This window comes from Scomber scombrus, chromosome 2 (assembly GCF_963691925.1).
Source record: "Scomber scombrus chromosome 2, fScoSco1.1, whole genome shotgun sequence".
NCBI lineage: Eukaryota > Metazoa > Chordata > Actinopteri > Scombriformes > Scombridae > Scomber > Scomber scombrus.
Genome location: NC_084971.1, coordinates 5819808 through 5838030, shown reverse-complemented (window position 1 = coordinate 5838030; position 18223 = coordinate 5819808). Strand labels below are relative to the sequence as shown.

General features: G+C 41.2%; 2 protein-coding genes across 3 annotated transcripts; both read left to right on the top strand.

Moving 5' to 3' along the window:
* The first annotated feature begins 10 nt into the window (after positions 1–10).
* LOC133991781 (E3 SUMO-protein ligase CBX4-like) lies at positions 11–7036 on the top strand. Its single transcript, XM_062430333.1, has 5 exons — positions 11–198; positions 416–459; positions 1047–1112; positions 2960–3026; positions 4272–7036. The coding sequence occupies exons 1-5, from the start codon at positions 130–132 to the stop codon at positions 5763–5765; spliced, it is 1740 nt and encodes a 579-aa protein (XP_062286317.1). The 5' UTR covers positions 11–129; the 3' UTR covers positions 5766–7036.
* A 6458-nt stretch (positions 7037–13494) lies between these two features.
* Positions 13495–16965, top strand: cbx8b (chromobox homolog 8b). Of its 2 annotated transcripts, XM_062437877.1 has the most exons (5): positions 13495–13651; positions 13768–13811; positions 14020–14085; positions 14217–14283; positions 15372–16965. In XM_062437877.1, the coding sequence occupies exons 1-5, from the start codon at positions 13583–13585 to the stop codon at positions 16239–16241; spliced, it is 1116 nt and encodes a 371-aa protein (XP_062293861.1). In that variant the 5' UTR covers positions 13495–13582; the 3' UTR covers positions 16242–16965. The 2 variants fall into 2 exon arrangements, with proteins under 2 accessions (XP_062293861.1, XP_062293860.1); XM_062437876.1 differs by lacking the exon at positions 13495–13651 and having other exon boundaries at positions 13672–13811.
* Positions 16966–18223: the final 1258 nt, after the last annotated feature.

The window sequence follows — 18223 nt, the reverse complement described above, 5'->3', positions numbered from 1 at the left end:
AGGGGGGTCTCTTGTGCTTCACATCAGAGAAGTGAGAAAAAACGGCCTGCAAGCGAGGATAAGGTGTCGGAAAGCAAAAGCAGGGGGGAGAAAAAAACAGGAGAGCGGCTTGTTTTATATCGGATAAAAATGGAGCTACCCGCCGCGGGAGAGCACGTCTTTGCGGTGGAGAGCATCGAGAAGAAGCGCAGCAGAAAGGTTTGTCACAAGAGCACTGAAGGACATTCTTTTTAATGATTGCACTTGGAAATGAGGATGATTTCTCTTTGGCTTTTCTTCTCACTCTGATGGATACATGCTTTTTTTCTCCCTCCTCACCTCACAAGATAATTTCTATGATGACGGTGCAATGCAGAATACATATCGCTGCGTAAAGTAACGTTACGCTCATTATCCCGTTTGTCTCCATTCACAGGGGCGGGTGGAGTATCTGGTCAAGTGGCGAGGATGGTCTCCCAAGTAAGTCACCTTATTGAATTCAATCATTAAAATGATGATGGTGATGACACAACATTCAAAACAGATGTGTGCGTGTGTGTGTGTGTGTGTGTGTGTGTGTGTGAATTTGTGCAACCGCGTGAACGAGGGCGCGCTTATGGGCGTTTGCGCGTTCTTGCGTTTGACTCGATGATGAATGTGATTTTACAATGTATGCAATCCCCCAGTGTGCCAATTAAAGGAAGACATGTCTATAATTGAACCCTATGTTTAAGAGGTGCCCATATATCTACAGTTAAGTAGAGACTGAGCCAATTGTATCCTCTTCCTCCCTCTACAGCCGCGTGCGTAAAAGTTACTCATGATTTATTACACGTGCATCCATGGGGACCACAAGTGTCTCAGCATGTTGTTTAGACATGCACACGCCTACAAATAAGAGTTATGGGAGAATGCAGGAAGCAAAGATTGGGCTATGGACAGTTCAGGGTCGTTTTGGTGCTTATGAAGTAGAAATCACCTGCTATCCTCAGCCAGTGCTTAATTATATCAGCCACTTTTTGACATGCCTGTGTGTCCTCCCTGTTTACTCTTTCCTCTCTGATTAGATACAACACGTGGGAACCAGAGGAAAACATCCTGGACCCAAGATTACTTGATGCTTTCCAAGACAGGTAAGTTGACAGTGGGATAAACAGTCATGTACATTACACAAATTACCATGACCAAACAGGTTTAAGTAGGCAGTGAGCGTTTGTGGTTATGTCACACTTTAAAGATAATCCCATGTTGATAATGAACCATGGACCGGTTAAAGGTGCAGATTCAGCATGTAGTGTAGGTTTGGATTAGGATTAAAAGTGGTGTCATTAGAGGGTCAGGTTAGAGTTACACCCAGGTCAGGCTTACCATAACAAACTGTGACACTTTGTTCAGCATCTACTTTTTGTCACCTGATAGTTATTTGAGTGTCAGCATCAAGTTATCGTGTAAGTGCTACCTGCTGTCCCACCATCCATTCACCAGATGCACCTGTGTCATCTTCCACAGATCATGGCAACCATCTGTATTGACAAATAAACCAAGTATTAATTTTCCAAAATAATGAAAAGATCAGATTTTTATCATCCATTATTTAAGTGGATACAAACCTGAAGACCCCCTCCAGAAATGTCAAGAATAATAAATCAGTAAATAATTAAAAAATAAAATAAAAATAAAAAAGTTTCAGTTACTCAAACATTCAATCACAAACAACACATTTTTCAAATTTCAAAAGTTGCTGCTGAAGACATGTTCAGATGTCTCCTACTTCACTGAAAAGTCAGTTTTTCAATGTATATACACTGGAGTTTTTACATTTTCACATCACACTTGTAATTCTCATGTTGGACAACGATTGGCCACAAATTAGTTGTGATTTCACAAAATCATCTTGCACATAGCCTATACGTCTCAAAGTCAGATTTAAGATAATTACAGAGAAGCAGATGATTGTTAAAACAGTCTTCTAGTGTCAAACACAGAAAGTCAAACATCTGAGTGAAATCACAAAGCAGAACACAATTTTGAGTGGATGGGGTCTTTAAATTATGAGCAGGGAACTAAATAGTAGCTCAGAAATTATTATAAGTGGTCCTCCATGGTGAAATTAACTGCTTGGCTTCATTTCTAAATAGTCTGTTGATTGCTGTCCAGACAACTCCATGTAAAGGAAAGTGTAACTGAAATTTTTATAAATGCGTGGTGTGTTAAACTGTCACTGGCTTTTCTCTTGGCCTCCCCCGGCTTTTGCTTACAGCAACCTCTCAGGCCCAGGTCACACGTTATAGCAAAACATCGACATCACTCTGTGTCTGTTTTTGCAATTACCTCTCTCTCTCTCTAAAGCGGCAAGATTTTATTGAAACTAATTGCGTGTCTCTCAGGGGAGCCAAATCGTCTGAATACCAGGCTATGAAAATACACTGAGTCGTCATTGTAATTAGATGTGAGGGAGGAGGGTGGGGGAGGGGACTGACATCACTCCTGTCTGCGGTATTGAGTTACTGCCTTGGAGAGACTTGTATGGAAACTGAGTTAAGCTAAGGAAAGTCAAAGAAGGGTTGGCCTTCATCTCCTAATGTATCCACTGTAAAAGGTAAAGGTGTTCAATCATCTATTTATTGCTATTCAGGGAGGAACAAGCCTAAGTTAATGCCACTGTTCAGCTTGTTATTGCAGTGAGGGCTGACAATAATTAGTGGTTAAATATTTGATACAATGTAAAGAAAGGTCATTATACTGTGAGAAGGTAAATATATATATATAAGGATTGGAATTAAAATCTCTTAAAACTCCTTCAATTTGCGTTGAATAAATGCCACTTTGCATCAGGAAGTGTAACTCCAACCTGTAACACAGGCTCAGTGTTTTCTAATTGAGTCTGAGGAGGACACCCGTAATGTTGTGTTGCCATGCAACAGAGACTCATGTCTGTGAGATGGTTTCACTGATTGGCTGCTGTTTTTCTCTCTCACAGGGAACGTCAAGAGCAGCTGATGGGATATCGCAAGAGAGGACCCAAGCCCAAGCATCTACTGCTTCAGGTAAGAAAAGAATAACACTTGATACTCTTGATTATCTATCATGTAAATGATACATTACAGCTATGCTTAAGATTTCTTTTCATGCATGATTCCCTTACAAATAAGCCTATATATTAAAAAATATTATAAAAAATGTACGTTTTCTAAAATAAGGCTTATTTAAAAGGGTACTCTAGCAAGTTCATATTGGACTTCCATAAAGTGTGGGGACTTACAAGAGACAGATTTAACAAAGAATGGCTATGAGTGGTTAAGATCTTTAGTCTTTAGTATGCGTGAAACTCTGAACATTTATCATAATGCAACTTTGAAAAAAGTGTGTTTTGTTAGTCCCTCCCTGCCTAGTAAATGCCCACATCCTTCAAACTCAACACCCCCAGTTTTAATGCAGGTTTTCTGATATAAATTTGCAGCTTTCAAACCCAAGCAAAGATAACCCTGATGACATGAACAGGGTTATTTTCTTAGACTTCAGAAAGCTTCCTCCAGGACATCATACATGGACAGAAGGCATTTTCCCCCCTGCCCTGACAAGTAAACTGAACTTCATGGTTAAAATTGGCGACACACCCCTTTTAACACTGGTGTTGCATACCGAAAATTAGAATATATATTACAAACAACAAGATATTATCCGCGCTAGATTTAAAGGGGCCAGCTCCCTAACTTTACAGTTGTAGCTAAATGACTGTGAATCGTACATTTAGCGCATCAATCAAAGGTCCAAAAGGCCAGGGGAACCTCTCAGAGGACTGCTTTTGTTCCTCTCAGGAGGGTGTTTGTGGTAACACATGGGATAAAGTCAATGACGGGACACAAAGCAGCCAGTGACATTCCTCCGAGCTGAGGTCACAGCCACAGGAGACACTTTGAAATGTCACTGTGATGGCCGGGCCGGTGGCTGAAAGAGCTGCTCACGAACTGTAGGAGGGCTGTGTGAACATGGACGAAGGCCCCCGAAATAAATGTTGCGGTGGTTCTGGCCTCAGAAGAGCCCCTCCACACATTCCAAGCGCCGTTGGGCACAGTGCAGCTTGTGGGCCCCAAATGAACCGTAGCTTTTTGTTGTAGCCCGACATAGACACATGTATAGATACTGTAGACAGTTGAATCATTAATCAGATCCCCTACAAAGAGGGATGGCCTTTATTTTGAATAGTCATGTAAAGGGAGAAGAAATGTAATATTCATTGAGCTATATGTTTGTGCTTCTCTGAAAAGACTAATGGCTGTCTTGTTTCACAGGTCCCTTCTTTTGCCCGGAGATCCAGTATCCTGGCTGACTTACATGAGGCGTCCTTGGACAACGACAGCTGTCAGAAGAGCAACCCCATTCAGATGCTCCGTCCCCAAAGCCAGCAGTACCAGCTGAACAGCAAGAAGCACCACCAGTACCAGCCGCTGGGCAGGGAGCGCGAGGCCGAGCAGCAGCAGGCCAACAGCAAGAAGTACTTCTACCAGCTCAACAGCAAGAAGCACCACCACTACCAGCCGGGCCTCAAGGTGCACGAGCCTATGTTCGCTAAGCCCAGAGAAGTCAAGGCCCCGGAGCTGTCCAACAAGGGGTACAACCTTCCCCCTGTGTTGCAGCAAAAATGGATCCGGGACAAGGACTCCGGCTGCTTGACCAAAGTAAAGGATATCACCATGGAGCTGAAGAAGCTTCCAGCAGACCTCAACGGCCACAAAGAGCCAGAGAAGGTAAAACCAAAAGAGGACGCCTCGCCGCAGTCTAACGGCGTCAGCAGCAGCAAGCTAAAGATCGTGAAAAACAAAAACAAGAACGGGCGGATTGTTATCGTCATGAGCAAATACATGGAAAACGGGATGCAGGCGGCGAAGATTAAAAACGGTGAATCTGAAACCGGTGGGAAACCACCGCAAGGAACGGACAACAGCGTGGAGAACCACCTCGAGAAGATGAAACTCGTCAAAAAGCTGGGCCTCATGAATGGATTTGCGAAAAACCCCAAAGACAAACCGACTCTTCCCAGCCCTGGATTTAAGGGAGGTTGCCCCAAAGAAAAGGAACAGTCCCCTAAGATGGAGCCAACTGTGACGGAACAGGATAAACATGTCGAGGTCAGGGGTCAGGGGCAGCTTCCAGCGGATCAGCCTTTACAATTGACAACCAAGCCTAATCTGGTCTCCTTGCCTTTGGATAGAGGAGTTCCCTCCTTAACGGACAAAAGAGGAAGCCAAGGTGGATTTCAAGGACTAAAGCGACACCTCTCTGACACAAGCGGCGAGGAGCATGGGAGCAGTAAGAGGTTTTTGGGCTCTAGGAGTATCAGCGTTCCTAACACGGTATCTTCGCCCGCCCAAAGCATCAGCATAAACCAAAACGTTTACCAGGGTCACCTTGGACAGCAGGACTGTGGGTACGCAGACCAAGAGGAACCCATTGACTTGAGAATAGTGAAGTTCAGGCCTAAAGCCGCATCTTCCACGGTGACTCAGGCCGAATCTCCGACACAACTTGAAACACACACACAGGATCAAACACCCACACAAGCTGAAACACAAACACAGATGGACACACAAACACAAACCCAAACCCAGGCCGAAACACAAAAAATTGCAGAAGAGGAAAAACCCGAGTCATTGTCTGTTTCTAACCACGAAAAGAAAAACGAGGAGTCATTTCCCTCTTTCCAACCTTTCCTTGGAAATATAGTCATCACAGACATTACTACGAACTGCCTCACAGTCACATTCAAGGAGTATGTGACAGTGTAACAGAACTGTGTACCAACTGTAACTGTAGAAATGTACATGAAATATATTTGTATTTTCAGATGCTTGAATGTACAAACCAACTCTTAATGTTTTCTTTTTGTATAGTTCAGGAGAAAAAAAAGCATATTTGGATCTTTTATCCCATTATTTGCATATTTCTTTTTCTAAGCTCTACCTGTTGTAATTTCTGGAGATTTTATCACATGCAGTATCTAATTTCAGCTATTTCAAACTTAGTTTAAAAAGCAAAATTAGATGAAATGAATGCGGGAAGTTTAATTGCAGATGCCCTTACACTTGCTTACCTACTTACTTGTAAATACTCTTCACTTTTCTATAGATGTAATTTGATTTATACACTCAACTGTCTACATTCTCAGAACATGCTACACAAATGTAGATTATATGGAGAATTTTGTAAGGAAGAAAAATTATATTGAAACATGGTAAACTACACTGTGTGTGTGTGTGTGTGTGTGTGTGTGAGAGAGAATTAGAGTGTGAGTGTGTGTGAGAGAGCAGATGGACAGATTTAAACAAGGATGTGTGCTGCTTGGACAGATTATGCCATTAGGCATGCTTAAACAAGCAGATAAAGAAAAAAATAAGCGCCTTTCTGTCAATAAATGTCATTTGCATTGTTGAAAGGGAGGATGTTTTGAAAATGAAAGAATATTAATGGTTAATGTTTGATATATGCTCCTATTATTTGGTCTCTGTTCAAAGTGTTTAAATCATGCATCTGGAGATCTGATACTGAGCACAAGTCACTTCCATTACAACAGTAGACATACAACCATGTCACCATATTGATTTCATGTTTTGCAGCGCTGCAAACGTCTCATAACAACGGTTCATTTGAGTTATATCATTCACAATCCTGTGTTAACATTGCCAGTTGAGCTGTGTAATCCAGCAGATTAGTCCCACCAGGTGGGTGCTCCATGATCCATGATTCAGCTTTTCATGTTCCTGCCTCTGGCACCCCTAACATGCCCTATGTAGATTACAGAGTTTTTATCATTTTAAAAGTATTGTCAAAGCACATGTTCCTGTCATGATCAGATCGGTCCCTTTGTGTTATACATCCATGCCCCCTTGTGTGTCATTAAAAAAAAAAAAATCCCTTCCAGCACTGTGTGGTCTGGAAGTCCAGAGGTGCATTGAACTGTGAGAACGATGATCAGATGCACTTTTGATGTTTTGTGTGCAGACTAAGTGAAGGCTTCCTATGATACATTTTGCAATAATAAATTTGTTTGCAAGTGGAATTTGGACTTGTGTGTGATGTGTTTCTTGCTACACTTTTTAAAAAAATTTTCTTTTAATTGTTTTTTTACACATTATCCTATACTACCAACCATTGTTGTCCAGAAAAGAAACCTCATGGTTGGTATTCTATATCACATTCCCACTAAGAACTAAAGAGTTTAAAAGGAGAAGGGTGGCTGCTATAATGCTCTTAAATGGCTGACGTTACCTCAGAAGTTGCTAAATATGTACATGGGGGCTATTTGTGGCCCTGCGTGTGTCTGTGTGTGTGTGTGTGTGCAGGCTGCGGGCCGTGAGGATTATTACAGAGCCTGTGAGTTTATTTTCAGATGGGCATCATCTAACCCTGCGCGCTGCCTGGACCAACTGTTTGCCATCTATACTATACAAGTCAAGTTTCGTCTATGGCTGCATAAATCAATAGCTTTTCATTACTTCCAATTTACCAATAAATCCCATTTAACGCGACTCAAATGGGCCACAGGTGGAGATTTGCAGTTACAAAAGAAACTTATAGTGTTGTAAAATGATCAACAGGGGCCTGTATTATAGCCTAGCGTTAGACTATAACTTCAATAAATATAATATCCAAGAAAAACGTCAAGATATCGTGATGATTGTCTAATAATTGTTCTTAATTGCTAATTGGAGGTGAACGAAAATCCGACCCACTGTGAGCGACATTAGTAAGGGAGGATATTAGTGTAAGGTTGATCATTTTAACACAGCTTACACCTCAACCTATCAAATATGCTCTTCAATAAATCCTCCCGACGTGCTGAGAGGCTCAACGGGAGGCGAGAGGGTTTATTGCAGGTTCACTTTAATGACATCGCGTATTATTTATTTCCATCATGTTTTTTCCAAGGTTTTGGCCAGTTGCTGTTCCTCTGAATCAACTGAATGGCGCTTTGAAGCAGAGATCTGCAGAGAAGCTCATTCCGCTGGCGAACTAAACCACTAAACCTCTCCCTCCAAACGCTCCTCTTGTTTGCTGTAATGTGAGCGCAAACCCCCCCACACCCCCTCCCCTCTACCTGATGTCTTTTACACGGACATTATAATTGACGTGAGCGTGTTCCGACGCTGAGCTGACGTCACTCTCGGTGTAAAATGATAGAGACGGTAAAGCACTCGACCATTTCCTCTGCTGCAGCCCGCCAATAAAACTGCTTTCTGTGCGCGTTAATGTGAGGAACGACAGAGAAAATGGCTGTCCTCTCTCTCTCTCTCTCTTGCTCTCTCTCTCTCTCTCTCTCTCTCTCCCTCTCCATCCACTTTTTCTTTTTCTATCGAGTCTCTCTGAAACGCCTCGCAGCTGCTGCAGCCCACAAATAATTGCAACAATGTTTCAACTCAGTGGCTACAGCTGGAAATCCCCCGCTGGATTTAAGTAGAAATGATTTCATCAAAGTAGCATATTTATGGCTTTTTTTTGCAGGTATGTGGGTGCAGCTGCACGAACAAGCTGGTCATGTTGTAAGATTAATATAAAAAAAAAAGACATGTAAATAAGAGTGCAATGACACATCCTCTTTTCCTCTTCCTCTTATCTGTCAGCTCATGCTGTATTTATGCATGCATGGCTGATTCAGGCCTCAAGGTGCTCTGACACATTGTATTTGAAACTTTCTACAATCCCAAACATATTCAAGGAATCTTTATTTTTTTGGAAAACTTGACAGTGACATTATGTGAATTCTGGGTTAAACATGTAGTCCACTCCACAGACTCACAGTCTGGACTAGGCCTGCAGATTGTTTTCTCCCACAGAAAATAAAGTGCTGTGTTGCAGATTTTAAATTGCGCCACAGTCTTCTAAAACCGAGTGACCTCATGTGATTGACCCTTATACAGCTTTCCCACGCGTTCAGTCTTTTATATATAAGTATTCCAATAGGCTATAATTAGGCTCACTTTTAGCAAACTGAACACACATATAACTTAAATAAATTGAGATCGTGGCTGTTTGGCTTGTGAGCTATACAGACCGCCTTTATTTTGTAAAAAATGTATGTAAAAATTCATTTTATAAAAGAAAAAGATGTCTGGATCTCTATCACAAAACCAGCACTATGAGAGAGGTAGAACATTTCAAATCCATTCGTTAAGAAGATGTTGGATATAACGAACAGCTCACTTATAAAGTCTGAGTCTCTGTGTAGACTATTGACTGGGTATGAAAGCGTTATTCACAGTGACTAACCAGCCAGGGTCAACCAGCATCATACAATTTTAGCGACAAACAAACAAGATATGACTAAACCTCCGAGTATTCAGTGACTGATACTTAAAAAACTGACCTCACTGTGATTCAACACCACTAATGAAACCGGTGGATTCTTTTCGTTGAACCTGGGCCTGTGTACGCATGAACATCCAGTCATCTATTGTATTTTCAGTGTGTGGTTCTTTGGAGATAAAATAAACCTGAGCGCGCAAACATCTCACCAGCCACATTGTTCATCATACATGTAAATGTGTTCTGCTGTGTTTGGAATCATTTAAAGGATGGTAGGCCTTACATGGAAATAGCTAATTTGCCCTATTAGGCAATTATGAGAGATACAACCAAACGCATCAAGACCGCACCATATCTAAGAGAATGACGTTAGATTAGTGAAACTGCCTCACCTCTCCATTAGCCACGTATGGACTTTAAATGAATAGATCAATTAAAATGATTTATGCCTAATTGGAGAGAAAATGTGGAATGACCATTTATTATTGTCATTGGTCATTTCGGTCAGAGGTGACATATCTCCACATCGACATTCCTTAACTGTTATTTATTTACACCACAGTCTGATCATCGGCTTTATGAGGTGAACGGGTTCCATTTATCTTCCTCTTCCCGCATCAGTGCTTCTTTCCTCATTACTGCGCCTTTGTAATACGGCCGGGGTTTTTCCCCGTTCCTGCTCATACCGGGAATCCGCGTCTTGCCCGGATACAAGCCAACCAATGATGTTTTAACGGCGGCGGCACTGCTGCACTGCAGACGCGCCGAGACCAATCGCATCCAGAGTGTGAGGTGCGCCCATCTTCCCTCTCTGCCTGTGCTGACTGTTTGTTTATGCTGTCACAATCCGACAGGAAAGAAGGGCAATCATATATATTCAAATGATCAAAGTAGACAAACAGGTTCCTTAATAAATAATTACCTGCTCCCGACGCTCACCTGAAAAGATTGCGATATCCATACTTTGTTTTTTCTTGTGACAGCATATCTTTACATTTTCACACATGTCACATATTCTTTTTATTAATTGTGCATAGCTTACAAAAATAAAATGTTCAGTCAAACTGATTTCGTTTTTGTTTTTTTTCCTCTTGGCTTCAGCTCTGACCGATGTCTTGTTTGGCAGATGTTTTCATTGTGAAGGCATGAAACAAATGAGCAAATAATGTGATGGCAGAGAGAGGTCTGCTTCTGATGGATCTTAAAGCAGCGCTTTACTGTCCGGGAACAGATGTCCTATTACCCCGCAGGAGACTGGACCAAACTGTCTTCGTGAGAAACAACAATTCAGGCAAATAACACTAAATGTGTCTTCATTTGGTCGCGTCTAAATTAAGACTTTGGAGAACATTCAGGGCAGTTTGTAAATGCCTAACGACCTTATAACGACCAAGTTTTGGTGTTAAATGGATTAGACGTGATGCAAAGATGTTATTGGTCAGTGTGTAATAAATAACTGACCCCGAATTACCCCTTATTTGTCATGAACTGCAAACAGATCTTTTCATGCATTCAATTGAATAGAAATGCATTAGAAATGTGAACACATACGTTTATTTTATGTGCCAAATGATTTGAGTTAAGCCGTCAGCCTGAGGTATCACATGTCATCTGTCTGACGTTATCTTTCACTGGCAGGGTGGTTTTATTGGTTCTGTTGCAATGCGAGTAAACGTCTATCTTAAAAAAAACAAATTTAAATTAGTAGGCGGCTTGTATCTTTACAAATACACAAATAGTCTAATTTAAAATAGACAGGTTTCAAATATCGGCAATAAGTCAAATGAATTGTTTATGTATCTTGTTATATCATTGAGAATCTGATAAGCTTTACAAGCGTGTGTTGCATTTAAATGCATTTAAATCCGCAGTTGGACATTTTTATTTGGTCTGTACAAGAAAACAGAAGCCTACAATCATTTAATTAAAACGGCTCTTATCTATTAAGCTCATTATCAATGACTGCAGCAGTGATCAGAAAAAAAACCCTTTTCTTTTATCAATAATATATCTTCATTTGAATTTTTAAAAAATCGCATATTAGACTTTTAATTCCGTGCTCATTTCACTCATCGGTTCTGATTAAGATAAGGAAAGAAAACATCAAATTGATCAAGAGTCCAATATTTTTTATTTTTAGGCCCAACGTAATTATTTAGATTTTTTTTTTTTTTTTTTTTTTAAAGTAACTGACCTCTACTGACCTTATTTAACAGCCAGCAAAAGTCACCTAGGCCTATTTAAATAACCCTATAAGTGTCACCGACGTCAACCATCATTATTATTATTATTATTAGGATTTGGCTTTATAATGTAATTATATATAGGCCAACTTCATTATACAGCTTTAAAACAGGTTATGAAGCCAGAGATCTATTTTCATTTTTTAAATGTTATTTTCGCCCCTGTTTTAATCTTTTTAACAGATACGTCGGGTTGTATAATAGCCTACACTGTGAACAAAACAGAGAGCTGACTCATAAGACGAAACCACGTTACTGTGACTCAGTGCTTTTTTTTAAAAAGTCCACATAAAAAAACTAGGATGTCGGATTTTATTAAATGTATTTTTTATTGAGTTGTTAAACTAAACGCGAGTGAGCACATGAGATCAGTGATATTTTCTCTTCACTTTTCCTTATTGATTTATTGTTTTTGTGTGTGGCTCTTTTATTGCACTGATTGCTCCATTAAAACAGCAGGCCTCATGGAAGCCTCTAGATTATCTCCGCATTATTTTGGTTGGGTAATGTCATCAACAGAAAAAAACACTTGGACATAAAATATGTTATAAGAACCCACAGAGCAGACGACAGACTGTTCTCACAAGTTTTATTGAACACATCGATCACAGAGACGTGTGTCATAATGCAGAAACAAACTCTTTCCTGACCGTCGCCAGATGTTGACTTGCAAATCATCTTTTCTTACCATATTGTGGGCCATGGCAACAGCTCCGTTTCCCAACATTTTATAAATCAAATCCCCTAAATGTCTGCATATGGTCAGTGACAGAAATCTGACGGGATGTCAGTTCACCTAAAGATAAACTGATCAAACTGACCATTCAGTCCACCAACTTGACAGCTCTTTAAATATATGGCACGCGGTGAAAAAAAAAAAAAAGATCATATGAAACAACACACATCCAGGCTACGGCATTGGCAGCACTTCAAAAACATCACTTGCTGTCAAAGTGCGAGTTAACCTGCTTATAGATGTAATAATATGAATAAATAGCCTGGCTATAATTTTATACCAGGGAGTGGATTTATCTTCCCTATGCTTGGCCCGACAAAGCAAGGACAAGTCAAATGTATTTATACACCACATTTTAAAAATAACCGGAGCAAAGTATTGTACAAAATAGATACACTAAAAGCACATGTAAAAAAAATGAAATGACATAATAGTAAAAGGCAGAATAACAACAACAATAATGATAATGATAAATTCTGGTTTCTCTCACATCTCTCTCCGTGAGCCCTACTGGACGCTGCTGTTGTAGTTTTGATGTATTTATGAATATATGAACGATGTAGCGTATGACATATGACTATTTTTCTTTTACTGTGTATGTCAAGTTTTGTGCACACACTGCAACCCAATTTCCTTGTGGGATAATAATAAAGTTCGTCCAAAATAGTCTAATAAAATAATAACAATGACAAAGTGAATGAATTACTACGGGCAGGTGAAACGTGTGTGTAAGGAGAATAGGCAGACTTTACAGTTTAGGGACTGATATAAACACCCTCAGCCGGGCGGGTTCACTGTCTGTGCACATAGAAACATTGCTGGATAGACTGAGCGAAAATGAGGGTGTGTTGCTCCCTTTTCGTTTGTTTATTCCTACTTTTCTCGCTATCCTTGAATACACCGTCGCGTGCACGTGCCTACCGAGTCCACTTTTGTGACCACGTGCGTTTTCGAATATCATAACTTGCGCGTTATGATTCATTCGCCGCGCGGGGGAAAAGAAAAAAGAAAAAAAAACGAGCCTCCATTTCCCGCCCCCCCCCCCCCGAAAGAATTCACACACACAGGCTCACGCTCCTCCCCTCACTTAGCAACCCGAGCACGTAGCAACGGCTGGACCAATGGGCGTCCCGTTCGAGGTTCCACCGACTGCGGTTTCCTTAGCAACGCTGTAAAAAAAAAAAAAAGATTGCGCTGACGTCCATTCTGCTCGGGAGTATTATGGTCTGTCGGGAATTCAGAGTGGCTGGGACTGGAAAAAAAAAGAGCTGCTTTGCTAACGTTAGCGTCCGCCGAGCTAACGGTAGGTAGCACCGGAGTAAACATGGAGCTGTCTGCCGTCGGGGAGAGGGTGTTCGCTGCCGAGTCTATCATCAAACGGAGGATAAGGAAGGTGGGAGATGTAATGCGCTCGTGTTGAATATAATGCACCAACACTGCACTCTTAAACATTACTGTTGCCCTGCGAGGCTAACGAAGTCATTTGTGTTTCTTTCTGACGGCATGCAGGGTCGCATTGAATACCTTGTGAAATGGAAGGGCTGGTCTCCCAAGTAAGTCCTGCTACATTTGTGTCTGTCGCATGTTTTCAACCCCCTGCCGTCGGTACTGTCTGTCGTTAGCTCGCCACAGTTAGCGACAGACAGTCAGATTAAAGCCGAGGTGTAACACGGTGGGGACTTTAGCTCGCAAGCTGACTTTTAGCTCATCGTGGCCATCCGCATCGCTTCCTCGATATTAACTTCATGTTTTATCTCGCAGATACAGCACTTGGGAACCAGAGGAGAATATTTTGGACTCCCGCCTGTTTGCCGCTTTTGAGCAGAGGTAGGATGTTTGGGCTGGCCTTTATGGGCAGATCCAGTGGGTGTTAACATGTCCAATAAATATCTGGTGTCCTCGGTGCACTTTGCTCCCGTGACACTCAAAATGGGTGTCTGACTGTATATATTTCACAGAGAGCGTGAAAGGGAGCTCTATGGGCCCAAGAAGAGAGGACCAAAACCCAAAACGTTTCTGCTCAAGGTAAGTCCAGCAGATGTTTTTTTTAAAAATTATTATTATTGGTGTATTGCATGCTCACAGTGAATAATGCAGAAGTGTAATCACATCAAATCATCATACCATAATTTCTCTATCGTGTCGATATGTTCACTTCTGCACAGTTTACTTATAACACCTGCAAACTCATTTTGGGCTCATGTAGTCTAAACGCGCAGGGATCCTTAATGATGCTAATCATGCATGTAGAAAACAGCGCATCTGGTAATATTAGCTGATGGGGACTCGTTAAAAGAGTGTCATCCGTTTGGAATAACAAGAATAACAATGAAGCAATCTTCAGGTCAGATAATTGCTTGTGTTTCATCTGTCAGCATGATTTCATACATCCGTCTCTGTAAAGGTCAGGAAATATAATTCAAGCACGTTTAATCGTACGTGATTGTAAGTGGAGTGTGGGTTGAGTAAAGCATCATAGCCTGATACAGTCAGCAAGAAGGTTCAGCTTTTCAGGACGGCGAACCGTGAAAATTGCTTAATGACCGACAGTTTATCTTGAACTAAATACAATAATCTCAATTGACAGCTGCTGTTAAAAGAAAGGGGGGGGGTGTGTAGTGGAATTTCACGAGTAGATACTGTGTCCAGACAGGAACTGCTTAGTGTTGCGTTTATCATCCTAATTGTGTATAATTACAATCCCATGCTACTAATTCCTCCTTCGTTTTAAACTGTTGCATTTGTAGTCTGGGTGTAACAGCGGTGTCCAGTGTCAGGCATGAGCAGCAGTTGAAACGATCAAAAGGCCTTTCACAGCAGACATTTTGACATGTCACAGCAGGGAAAGTATAGGTAAAAATAAATTAATTAGTGATGGCTGAGTTCCAATTAGCTGCTTTGGTTTCAGGGGCTTGGTATTGCGCATGCTGGCTCACCTTCAGGGTTTATTGAGGACACTTGAAATACCAGAGTGTTTTCCTGCTGTCACAGGTTTAAAAGTCCTGCTGTGAAAAAATCCTGTTAAGTTTATTATGAAACACAAAAAGGGGAAATTGATTAATTTAATCATTTTTAATAATATTTTCTTTCCTGTTTTAATCATTTTCTCACAGGCACAGGCTAAAGTTAAAGCAAAGTCTTATGAGTTCAGGAGCGATGCAGTCCGAGGGATGCACATCACCTACCCAACCCCAGAGCCGGTTATCACCCCCAGGGCCAGAGAGGGACTGAGAGCCGTTGTTCCCACCATCTTCCCACCCAGCACCGTCAATCGTGGAGAAAGTGTACGTGTCAGACCACCAGAATTGTCCCGTGAGCACCAGCAGCTTGGCCTCCAGCAAACCGGTCCTGAAGGGCTCATCCACATACCCAAAAAGAGAGGCCCAAAGCCTAAGCCCCGCTTTAAGGACAGCAGCTGCGGCCCTGCTGTCTCCGAGCCCCACAAGAGGAGAGCAGAGGAGCAGCTGAGCCACGGCCCTCACAAACTGGTCAAGCTCCAGGGGGGTGAAGATATGAGGCTGGTCAAAGTTGCCCAGAGACACCCAGAGAACTATGGTCACAGCTATAAACATCACCACCATCACCACCACCACCACCACCACCACACACACAACCGGGGAATGTCCAGTGGAAGCTCCTACAAGCAGCTGTACTCAGACTGCAGCCTGCATCCACACAGGACAGACATGGACACACACAGGACTAAGGACGGCCCCAGCTACCTGGCACCTGCACACTTCAAGCACCAGTCCAAAATGAGCCAGAGCCGGAGTCGTTCTGTGCAGAGTCCAGAGATGGAAAGGCCTTACTTCTTGGACAGGCCGTCCCCGACCCGGCTCCTGGACAACTTGGACGAAGTGACGTGGAAGCCTTCCCTCTGCAACGTGGAAAAGGTCCTGGTGACAGATGTGACCACCAACTTCCTGACTGTCACTATCAAAGAGAGCAGCACTTCTAAAGGCTTCTTCAAAGACAAGAGATGATTTCTTTATGGCACGCTTCGTTTTCTAGGACATGGTGTGATTAAGCAAAGCTTTTTTTGTATGTAATGTATAAAGGCAAATTACATTATGTGCATATGTGTATATATTATAAAGCTGGACATCTATTTAATGTATTGACCAAATCTAATGAAGTCCATTTCACACCTTGCATTGGTTACATGAGTGACTTTTTCATGTTTCCTTTGCAGCAGCTGGCTACTTTCTGTACAGAGCTTGTGAATTTTACTATTTTGAAAAGTAAAGAAAAGTGTAACAAAGAAGAATGTATTTTTTTCACTCTCATATTTTCTAGCCTGAGCTCATACAAGTAAACTGAGAGGTGAGGCCAGACTTAATCTGTGGATTGAATTAATTTGAACCGATTAGACAGAAAATAAAATATTATTTAAAAATGTACTCAAGCACTTTGAATTGAAAAGTATTAAGAAAGAGTCCGTTTGTGTTGTGTTCAAAGACCGAGCGTGTCCCGGTTTTTACAGCCATGCTGACTTTGTAATGTCATAACATTTCTAAATGTGTGCTGAATTAATAAATTCATGTCGAACATGTTACCAAGTTTTCCCAAGTTGTGTATAACTGCATTTTTTCCATTAACACAGTATATTTTACATTTTCATAGAAAACGAAGCTTTGATGTAACAAAATAATTACAGTTGGTGTCAAATCACTTTTTAGACGCATTTCAATAAACCTTTTGAATTCTCATGTTGTTGTGTCTCATGTCTCTTCCGTTTTATTAGCAGCGTTTATTACACAGCCGTCGGCCTTGACCCGTTTTAAATAACATTTGAAGGCAACGCCTAAGCTGAGAAATGAGCTTGTGGATTTGTTCCAAACCTGTAACGATATTAGGCCTTTAAACCACAGTTTAAAAACACTGGAAACATTTTATTAATTTTAATATATTCTAATGGCTTTAATGTAAGCTTTAGCTAATTGGAAATGCCTGAAAAAGCTGCCCTGTTGTGGTTTTAAATAGGCCTATACTCCATGCTAAATAAAGAGTGGTGGGTGGAAGTTGGAGGCCTCAGGCTTTGGACGAAGTAACCTCATTTAGTCAATTCAAACCTTCAACAGGCCCTCGCTGATTTCTGTTAAGTTTGCTGAGCGACAACACGCCTTTTCTTCCATCAAATAAAACGTTTTGTGTGAATATTAAATTTCGAGGAGAGCTTTTCGTCGTGCGTCTCAGGTTAGCTTTATCTAGCTAGCTACCTTTAAATTGAGTCATTTGAATAGGCTACATTTGACATGGATGTGCAGCCTGGCGGGGGAAATACAGCTTCTCATTCTTACAGGCCCCAGCTCCTGCATTGAATCTATTCTCTCATTTCACAACCATCTAACTGATAATGCAGTGTTAAAATATTCACGTTGTTATATTTTTCTAATCAGGTCTTGTATGAATAGGCCTATAATTGCCGCTTTTGCAGGCACGGTACTGCTCCATTTATCAAGATTTTAGTGTTACATATAAGCTTCAAAGCCGACACATTCGACATACTTTACATATCCAGGATTCATCCCTAAACAGGTACCTCTTTTTGGTGCAAAATATGAATAAATGACATAATCGAAGTATTGTATTTAATGAGCTCAGACCGTTTTGATTTCATATATCCCGCTCTGATCTAAAAGGGTTATATTTAACAGGTGATAGATACCAAACGCAAATACACAGTATTAAGGCCGCATAGCTGATTGTCATAGGGTTAATTAAACCCGCACACTCATCAATCTATATGCAAATGTTGATCCCACATTCAAATCGGAGGCGGTAAAATCCCCTCAGTCACTGTATCCTCAACGAGAGACAGGAGTGGACTGAATGTTGAAGCCTTCACACCTCATCACCCCTGCTCCTCTTTGCAGCAACAATAAAAAATGAACACAAAATATGATAATAATAATATAATAATAATAATTATAATCATGATGATAATAAAAACACAACTATTGCT